Source organism: Salmo salar, chromosome ssa02 (genome assembly GCF_905237065.1).
Source record: "Salmo salar chromosome ssa02, Ssal_v3.1, whole genome shotgun sequence".
Classification (NCBI taxonomy): Eukaryota; Metazoa; Chordata; class Actinopteri; order Salmoniformes; family Salmonidae; genus Salmo; species Salmo salar.
The window spans coordinates 12,374,387-12,384,959 of NC_059443.1; the positions used below are offsets into that span (position 1 = coordinate 12,374,387).

Sequence of the window (10,573 nt, forward strand, 5' to 3'; positions counted from 1 at the left end):
TTTATAAAATGTTTTTTTTCTGGACAGTTTCTGTTTACTTGGAATTTTTCCTTATTGTAGGCTACTACCACTTTTAGTCTTAATCTTTACTACACTACTCACTGTTTAGCACATGACCTCACATGTGAATCCTTAAATAGATGGGTGTGGCTGGTTTAAGAGTGTGTGAACTATGCTGAATGGGTGTAGACAAAGGAGAGTTCTCCAGTAGGTACCAAAACATTCAAAGGCCCTTTTCTCAAAAGTGAGTTAAGAAGTTTATCAACTTTCAAAGCAGAATTACTTTCCCATTGTTCCTCAAAAAATGCAGTGTATGATATACCATTTTGTAGCTCCGAGTCTCTACTTTTTACCAATGTAAAAAACCCAATTTCAAATGTTGCTACATAAGACCGAATCCAGGTGGTGAGTCACATTTTGTTTGCCCTGTTGTGCTGTCTATCTGTCTCAGCATCTTCTATGCTGTCACTCTATGCTTCTTCTTGTTCTCCGTCTACCTGTCTGTCTGCTTAAGCCTTATACTTTATAAAAGCAAATCGAACAACTTAGGCTATATTTTAAATCACGTGTTCCCCTGATTGAACATCTATCCTAAGTGTTACTATTACAGAGCTCCAGGCTAACATTTTCCTCTGGTGTCACGACATTTGAGAGTTGGGGGCACCAGCCCCGAGTAATCATCTTATTAAGTCATTCTTATTGCTTTATTAAGAAGTATAAATAATAAACTACTGAGGTATTCAAGTTGTTTCATCTAACATGTCCAAGCAGGAATGCGTGATGCAACCTAATCCAGCGATTGTCATGAACTTTGGGTTGACAACAGACTATACTTATATTTTACTGTCAAAGTAGGACTCCAGAATGTCCAGATTTTTTTGTTTTGTTTAATAGAGATGAATTACATACATCTTCATGTGAACTACAGTGAGGGAAAAAAGTATTTCATCCCATTTACATTTTTACATTTACGTCATTTAGCAGACGCTCTTATCCAGAGCGACTTACAAATTGGTGGATTCACCTTATGATATCCAGTGGAACAACCTCTTACAATAGTACATCTATATCTTTTTTTTTTTTTGGGGGGGGTTAGAAAGATTACTTTATCCTATCCCAGGTATTCCTTAAAGAGGTGGGGTTTCAGGTGTCTACGGAAGGTGGTGATTGACTCCGCTGTCCTGGCATCGTGAGGGAGCTTGTTCCACCATTGGGGTGCCAGAGCAGCGAACAGTTTTGACTGGGCTGAGCGGGAACTGTGCTTCCGCAGAGGTAGTGGGGCCAGCATGCCAGAGGTGGATGAACGCAGTGCCCTTCTTTGGGTGTAGGGCCTGATCAGAGCCTGAAGGTACGGAGGTGCCGTTCCCCTCAGCTCCGTAGGCAAGCACCATGGTCTTGTAGCAGATGCGAGCTTCAACTGGAAGCCAGTGGAGTGTGCGGAGGAGCGGGGTGACGTGAGAGAACTTGGGAAGGTTGAACACCAGACGGGCTGCGGCGTTCTGGATGAGTTGTAGGGGTTTAATGGCACAGGCAGGGAGCCTCGCCAACAGGGAGTTGCAGTAATCCAGACGGGAGATAACAAGTGCCTGGATTAGGACCTGCACCGCTTCCTGTGTAAGGCAGGGTCGTACTCCGCGAATGTTGTATAGCATGAACCTACAGGATCGGGTCACTGCCTTGATGTTAGAGGAGAACGACAGGGTGTTGTCCAGGATCACGCCGAGGCTCTTAGCACTCTAGGAGGAGGACACAATGGAGTTGTCCACCGTGATGGCGAGATCATGGAAAGGGCAGTCCTTCCCCGGGAGGAAGAGCTGCGTCTTGCTGAGGTTCAGCTTGAGGTGGTGATCCGTCATCCACACTGATATGTCTGCCAGACATGCAGAGATGCGATTCGCCACCTGGTTATCAGAAGGGGGAAAGGAGAAGATTAATTGTGTGTCATCTCCGTAGCAATGATAGGAGAGACCATGTGAGGATATGACAGAGCCAAGTGACTTGGTGTATAGCGAGAATAGGAGAGGGCCTAGAACTGAGCCCTGGGGGACACCAGTGGTGAGAGCACGTGGTGCGGAGACGGATTCTCGCCACGCCACCTGGTAAGAGCGACCTGTCAGGTAGGACACAATCCAAGAGTGAGCCGCGCCAGAGATACCCAACTCGGAGAGGGTGGAGAGGAGGATCTGATGGTTCACAGTATCAAAGGCAGCAGATAGGTCTAGAAGGATGAGAGCAGAGGAGAGAGAGTTAGCTAAAGGCCCCTCTAAAATGTGCAATTCTGTCACACATCACTGAAGTCTCAAGTTTTGAGGGAGTGTGCAATTGGCATGCTAAATACCGGAATGTCCACCAGAGCTGGTGCCAGATAATTTAATGTTAATTTGGCAGTACGTCCAACCGGCCAACAACCACAGACCACGTGTATGGCGTCGTGTGGGCAAGCGCTTTGCTGATTGTGATCAGAGTGCCCCATGGTGGCAGTGGGGTTATGGTATGGCAGGCATAAGCTATGGACAGTGAACACATTTGCGTTTTATCATTGGCAATTTGAATGCACAGAGATACCGTGACAAGATCCTGAGGACCATTGACGTGCCATTCATCCAGCGCCTTCACCTCATGTTCCAGCATGATAATGCACAGCCCCACGTCGCAAGGATCTGTACACAATTCCTGGAAGCAGAAAATGGCCCAGTTCTTCCATTGCCTGCATACTTACCAGACATGTCACCCACTGAGCATGTTTGGAATGCTCCGGATCAATGTGTATGACAGCGTGTTCTAGTTCCCGCCAATATCCAGAAACTCCGCACAGCCATTCAAAATGAGTGGGACAACATTCCACAGACAACAGCCTGATCAACCCTGTCACACCAGACACTGACTGATTTTCTGATCCACGCCCCTTCTTTTTTTTAAAGGTATCTGTGAACAACAGATACATATCTGTATTCCCAGTCATGTGAAATCCATAGATTAGGGCCTAATTTATTTATTTCAGTTGACTGTTTTCCTTAAATGAACAGTAACTCAGTAAAATCTTCATAATTGTTGCATGATTCATTTTATAGTTAGTTAGCAAAGGTGTTTTTTGTCATGCTCCTTCCATCTAGAGCTGATAGAATGTTCAGCAGGTGTAAATGTTGTTTGTTAGGTCACATTTCACAATTCCAAAAAGTGTATTTTATTTTCCCCTCTAGGGGTGGTTGACCTGACAGGTAAAATGCCTAACTTGTTTTTGTGAAGTACTAATAAAAACATTATTAACAAATTTATTTCAAGTTTTACCATTTGAAGTGAAATGGAGTGAAAGCGAAACTGAGTGAAATGAAAGGTCATTAGTAATGATGACAATCTTTGGCAGAATGTTGTCAATCTTGTTTGTCACCACAAGAGGTTGGTGTTGGGGAGGATGGGCTCGTGGTAATGGCATGAGCCAACTTAATGGAATGGTATCAAATACAACAAACACATGATCTCCATGTATTTGATGCCATTCCATTTGCTCAGTTCCAGCCATTATTGTGAGCCGTTCTCCCATCAGCAGCCTCCACTCCATCAGTGTTCTTGGTCAGCTGCTTGGCAATGCGTGAGACAAAAACTGATGGATTCAATCATTGCATAATGTACTTTAGTTAATTAATCTGCACTTTATTCAAAATGTAAAGATCTTTCAGAAATGTGTTGGTAAAATTAAAATTATGAATGTATACATTTTTATTATTAGTATAGTGAATATATTGCCCATGTTATTTTAGCCATGAAAGAACTGCACTCGTATTCCTCTGCGGTGGTTCAGGGAGGTGGCACCCCATTTGCTTCCTACGGTGAGGGACGCATCACAGGAGTCAGAGTGTGGGAGACCAACAACAACTACTACTACTACTACTACTACTACAACAGCAACAGCAACGCCTACATCAGCGGGTGAGCAGACCCTGACCCATGAACAGACACCACTGACTCAGTCCAACTACACTACCCAACACACACCACTGACTCAGTCCAACTACACTACCCAACACACACCACTGACTCAGTCCAACTACACCACCCAACACACACCACTGTCTCAGTCCAACTACACTACCCAACAAACACCACTGACTCAGTCCAACTACACTACCCAACACACACCACTGTTTCAGTCCAACTACACTACCCAACACACACCACTGACTCAGTCCAACTACACTACCCAACACACACCACTGACTCAGTCCAACAACACTACCCAACAGACACCACTGTCTCAGTCCAACTACACTACCCAACAGACACCACTGTTTCAGTCCAACTACACTACCCAACACACACCACTGACTCAGTCCAACTACACTACCCAACAGACACCACCAGGTTGCCAGTGATTTAATGAAGATGTCAGTATTGTAACAGACTGCAGAAGATGTTGGACAATAATGGAGACGAAAAATTGAGAATCTCATCTGCCCCTCTAGAATTAAATTGAAATACATGTACTGAAACAAATATTCTACAATTAAAAAGGTATATGAGCAAACCTATTAATGACCAGATCGACTTGTCTTTTTCAGCGTGTTAATGTTTGAAGGGAAGGAGTTCCTCTTGGTGTAATAAAACAACTGAAGATTGGGAGACTGATTTTGAATGTTTTTCGTAAACATTCATACAATTTTGGTACATTGTTGAAATTGTTTGGTTGTTAAATTGTATCTTCCTTTTAATCCCTATTTCAGATCATTCATTTGTTACTATTCAAAAGAAAGAACATCCTCTGAATACAATTATTTCCTCACAATATTTCCTTGACACTCCTTCCTAAAATAGCCTCGACCAATTAGTGAACAATATCTGACTTCTCTATTGTGAGTAACTGACTAAAGGTGTTCTTTGACATGCTCCTTACATCTAGAGCTGATGGAATGTTCAGCAGGTATACATGCAGATCTTAGACGAAGCAGTAGACTAGAAGGACCTGGCAGAGACAGAGAGACAAGAAGCTTTCACAGGTTTTCACACACATCTCATGATAGCACTGTGGGTAACTACACAACTAACTAAATAGAAAATGTGTATTTAATGCATGATACTGGTGTGGGAAATGTTATGAAGTTAATACTCATTATCTCTTAGTACTTGAGCACAAACATTGTGGCCCTTTTGCCTCTAATTAAATTCAATTATCTGACATTATTTTGAATTTGACAGTAGCTTAGCACTACAAGAGTGATTGTTGTAAACAAGAGTAGGTTCAACTTTTTAGATCTGTTTTATAACATTTCACATTCAAGAATGGTTTGTTGTTTGTTACGTCACAATTCAAAAGGTTATTTTCTTCTCCCTCCTAGGAAACACTGGTTGACCTGACAGGTAAAAGGACTGTTGTTTTGACAAACTACTATGAAAAACATTATTAACCTCTTGGGGCTAGGTGGGACGCTAGCGTGCCACCTGTGGTGCACTCCATCAACAGCAGGTGCATTTCAAGAGCGGCAAATTTGAATCCAAATAAATGTCAAAATTCAAATTTTTCAAAAATACAACTATGTTACACCATTTGAAAGATAAACATCTCCTTAATCTAACCACGTTTTACGATTTCAAAAAGGTTTTACGGCGAAAGCATAAATTTAGAGTATGTTAGGACAGTACATTTACAAGAGTTGTGTGTAATGTTTTGTCAAGTCAAAGACAGGGTCACCAAAACCATAAAACCAGCTAAAATGATACACTAACCTTTTACAATCTCCATCAGATGACACTCCTAGGACATTATGTTAGACAATGCATGCATTTTTAGTTCTATCAAGTTCATATTTATATACAAAAACAGCGTTTTACTATGGCATTGATGTTGAGGAAATCGTTTCCCTCCAATAACCGGCAGTCAAGTCAGCGTCACAAATTAAATAATTAAAATTAGAAAACATTGGTAAAATATTATATTGTCATTTAAAGAATTATAGATTTACATCTTTTGAACGCAATCAACTTGCCAGATTTAAAAATAACCTTACTGGGAAATCACACTTTGCAATAATCTGAGCACTGTGCCCAGAAAAATACGCGTTGCGATACAGACTAGACGTCATGTTGGGGAGATCTAAAATCGAAAATACTATGTAAATAATCCATTACCTTTGATTCTCTTCATCAGATGTCACTTCCAGGTATCACAGGTCCATAACGAATGTAGTTTTGTTCAAAAAAGCTCATCATTTATGTCCAAAAATCTCCGTCTCGTTAGCACATGATGTAAGCCAGCCGGACTTCTCGTCATGAACGAGGGGAAAAAATATATTTCCGTTCGTTCAAACATGTCAAACGTTGTATAGCATAAATCATTAGGGCCTTTTTTAACCAGAACATGAATAATATTCAAGGTGGACGAATGCATAGCCTTTTATAACGTATTGGAACGAGGGTACCCAACATGAAGTAGCGCGCCAGGTGTCTAATGGGACATCACCGTTCCATGGCTCTTGTTCGGTCAGATCTCCCTCCAGAAGACTCAAAACACTTTGTAAAGGCTGGTGACATCTAGTGGAAGCAATAGGAAGTGCCAAAATATTCCTAAACCCCTGTGTTTTTCAATGGGATAGGTTTAAAGTCAATACAACACATCAGGTATCCACTTCCTGTCAGAAAATGTCTCAGGGTTTTGCCTGCCAAATGAGTTCTGTTATACTCACAGACACCATTCAAACAGTTTTGGAAACTTTAGAGTGTTTTCTATCCATATATAATAAGTATATGCATATTCTAGTTACTGGGTAGGATTAGTAACCAGATTAAATCGGGTACATTTTTTTTATCCAGACGTGCAAATGCTGCCCCCTAGACCCAACAGGTTAACTACATTTTTTCAAGTTTTACCATTTAAAGTGAATCGGAGTGAGAGTAAAATTCACTGAAATTAAAGGTCTTAAGTATTGATGCCTCCCTTTTGCAGAATGTTCTCAATCCTGGTTGTCACAGTGATCTTGGCTAGCTGCTTGGCAATGCGTGAGTAATAAAAAGACAATTCTGAATTATAATGATAAAATCATAGCTTTTCACCAACTTGTCTTTTTCACTTAGACTTAGGAATTTTTTTGTTTTATTTTATGTTTTAGCTTTATTTAACTAGGCAAGTCAGTTAAGATCAAAATCTTATTTTCAATGATGGTCTAGGAACAGTTCTTCTTTGAGACAAAAGCTGATGGATTAAATCATTGCAGAATGTACTTTAGTTAATTCATCTGCACTTTATTCATAATGTAAAGATCTTTCAGAAATGTGTTGGTAAAATTAAAATGATGTATATAGAAACATGTTTCCCATGTTATTTTAGCCATCAAAGATCCATACTCGTATTCCTCTGCGGTGGGTCAGGGAGGTGGCACCCCATTTGCTTCCTACGGTGAGGGACGCATCACAGCAGTCAGAGTGTGGGAGACCAACAACAACTACTACTACTACTACTACTACTACAACAGCATCGCCTACATCAGCGGGTGAGCAGACCCTGACCCATGAACAGACACCACTGACTCAGTCCAACTACACTACTCAACACACACAACTGACTCAGTCCAACTACACTGCCCAACACACACCACTGTCTCAGTACAACAACACTACCCAACAGACACCACGACTCAGTCCAACTACACTACCCAACAGACACCACTGTCTCAGTCCAACTACACTACCCAACAGACACCACTGACTCAGTCCAACTACACCACCCAACACACACCACTGACTCAGTCCAACTACACCACCCAACAGACACCACTGACTCAGTCCAAATACACTACCCAACACACACCACTGACTCAGTCCAACTACACTACCCAACACACACCACTGACTCAGTCCAACTACACCACCCAACAGACACCACTGACTCAGTCCAAATACACCACCCAACAGACACCACTGTCTCAGTCCAACTACACTACCCAACAGACACCACTGTCTCAGTCCAACTACACTACCCAACAGACACCACTGACTCAGTCCAACTACACTACCCAACAGACACCAATGTCTCAGTCCAACTACACTACCCAACAGACACCAATGACTCAGTCCAACTACACTACCCAACAGACACTCTTTCTTTCTTTCTGTCTTTATTCATTTGTTGTGTTTATTACATATTCATTACATGACCAAACAATAGTGTAATCGTATCTAACCCAGTGTACAATGTAAAATGTCATTCCTTGATATTCTCTGACGCTACCTGCTCTCTCGGTCTGAATGTGCCTTATCAAAACACAACCAATGTGAAAAGCTTCCTCTGTTTTAGGTTCCAGCTGAGATACGGCTCCACCTGGTCTCCTGTGTTCGGTGGTGAATGGGGTGAAAAGCAGGAGATGGAGCTGTTTAATGATGAGGCCATCGTCGAGGTGTCTGGGAAGTACAACCCAGCAGACTACATCTGCTACCTGGTGTTAACCACCAACATGGGGCGCACTCTGTCAGCCGGCCAGCCTAGCCAAGTCTCCTTCAACTTCTACCCAGCCAACATGGGCAATGAGCTGAGGCTGCTCAGCGGTCGCTTCAACGGTGCCGGGATCACCTCCATCGGAGCCCACTGGGGATTGGTGTACATGGAAGGGGCTGGAAACAGTACTCTGGAAACAGCACTGGAAACAGTAACTCCTATTATTTGAAGAAAATAAAAAAGTATGTCTTGCTCTTTGGGATGGTATCCCAGATACAGATTAAGCCTAGTCCTGGACTAGTTAATTTCAATGTTGATTCTCCATTCAACATGCTTTTATGTCCAGGAAACTTAATCTGGGTCCAGGAAACTGACCCTATATGTTTGGACGGGTTTTTGACATAGACGCTGACAGAATTGTTTTTCATATCACTATCTGATGGGTGTTTCATGAGAATTTAAACTGAATGAATTTGAATGTTTTGAGTACTTTGGAAGTATTTTTGAAGTGATTCCTCACTTGAAGCAGTACAAAAATACTTCTAAACATTCAAATTCATTCAGTTCAAATTCTCATGAAGCGCCCATCAGATCATGATATTAAAACAGTCCTGTCAACGTGGGTCACAGACCACATGCGTTGTTACACATCATTTGAGGTTATCACAATTTATCACAATAAATGAATGAATCATATGGGATTTAAAGGATTAATTATATATTTTATTAATTGAACAATCAAATATTATGGGGAGATAATAGCGTCTCAGGGTGCTTCACCTTCACTATTTTGTACACGCTGTATTAGTTATTTGTTGTTCCTTTTCTGCTACATCTACTTATGGACATTTTAATAAAAAGCATATCTTTAATCATTATATTTCATTGTATTCTTTTTGATAAAAAAATACATACAGTAGTGGCCAGAAGCTACAATAAACTAATCTGTCATCTTAACAAACCCTACCTCAATGGTGTCAATAAGGAACTACATTTATAACAGCAAGACTGTTAAAATGCTTTTCCAATAGTAATGAAGGAAAAAAAATCGATAGTTACACATCGGGATATTATTTTCCACGATATATCGTGTCGTATCTGTCACGTCCTGGCCTGTACTAGGGATTATTTGTATTTGTAGTTTGGTCAGGACTTGGCAGAGGGTATTTGTTTTATGTGGTTCGGGGTGGTTGGTTGTGTATTAGGGTGTTTGATTTGTTACTTCTGGGTTTTGGGTATGTTCTAGGTTTGTATTTCTACGTTCTGTCTAGTTTAGTTTTCTATATTTAGGTTTGGGTGTTGGACTCTCAATTGGAGGCAGGTGTTTCTGGTTGCCTCTGATTGAGAGTCCTATATATAGGTATGTGTTTGGGTTTGTGAGTTGTGGGAGATGAATTGCTGTGTATAGCTTTGTGCCTTACAAGCCTGTTAGTTGTCGTCGTCGTCGTGTTTCTCCTGTGTACGTGTTTTGTTTTCGGTTTACCTTCTTATCCATAATAAAAAGAAGATGAGTACACATAACCCTGCTGCGTATTGGTCCACTTTCTCCGACGATGATTTCTCTCTATCGCAGACGAAGAAGAGTGTGACAGAATCTCCCAACAAACAAGGACCAAGCAGCGGGGTAAGGAGCATAAGGAATTTGATATGGACTATTGGGAGAAATGGACGTGGGAAGAAATTCTGGACGGGGCTGGACCTTTGCAACAGGCTGGGGAATACCGTCGCCCACGGGAGGAAATAGAGGCAGCTAAGGCGGAGAGGCGTCGGTACGAGGCTATGTACGCGCTGAGGGAGAAGCACGAGAGGCACCCCCAAGACATTTTTTTGGGGGGGCACACGAGTAGTTTGGCTGGGCCAAGGGTGAGCCCTAAGCCAGCTCCCCGTGCTTATATGGAGAATCGTATGGAGTGGAGGGCGCCGAGTTTTGCAGAAGTGCGCACAATCTCACCCATAAGCACGCACAGTCCAGTGCGAGTGATCCCAGCCCCTTGCAGATGCCGTGCTAGAGTTGGCATCCAGCCTGGTAGGAGGATGCCTGCGCAGCGCGTCTGGTCACCGGTGCGCCTCGTAGGACCAGGCTACCCTACGCCTGCTCTACGCACGGCAACCATCAAGCCCCTGCACAGCCCAGTTCGCCCTGTACCAGCACTC

General features: G+C 42.3%; 1 protein-coding gene across 3 annotated transcripts; it reads left to right on the top strand.

Annotated features, from left to right (window-relative positions):
* The first annotated feature begins 3,573 nt into the window (after positions 1 to 3,573).
* On the top strand, positions 3,574 to 8,703 carry LOC123727877 (zymogen granule membrane protein 16). 3 transcript variants are annotated; one of them, XM_045697882.1, is made up of 5 exons: positions 4,934 to 5,019; positions 5,331 to 5,352; positions 6,935 to 6,987; positions 7,316 to 7,478; positions 8,282 to 8,703. In XM_045697882.1, exons 3-5 carry the CDS (start codon positions 6,936 to 6,938, stop codon positions 8,646 to 8,648), a joined length of 582 nt encoding a protein of 193 aa, XP_045553838.1. In that variant the 5' UTR covers positions 4,934 to 5,019; positions 5,331 to 5,352; position 6,935; the 3' UTR covers positions 8,649 to 8,703. The 3 variants fall into 3 exon arrangements, with proteins under 3 accessions (XP_045553858.1, XP_045553838.1, XP_045553849.1); XM_045697893.1 differs by having other exon boundaries at positions 4,972 to 5,023; XM_045697902.1 differs by lacking the exons at positions 4,934 to 5,019; positions 5,331 to 5,352; positions 6,935 to 6,987 and adding an exon at positions 3,574 to 3,589.
* The last annotated feature ends 1,870 nt before the right edge of the window (positions 8,704 to 10,573 follow it).

Bases quoted from the DNA above. Each gene is read 5' to 3' on its own strand.
- LOC123727877 (XM_045697882.1), top strand. From the start codon at position 6,936: ATGTTCTCAATCCTGGTTGTCACAGTGATCTTGGCTAGCTGCTTGGCA. The intron at 6,988-7,315 runs GTGAGTAATAAA...ATGTTATTTTAG, and splicing joins GGCTAGCTGCTTGGCAATGC to CCATCAAAGATCCATACTCG. The intron at 7,479-8,281 runs GTGAGCAGACCC...CCTCTGTTTTAG, and splicing joins AGCATCGCCTACATCAGCGG to GTTCCAGCTGAGATACGGCT.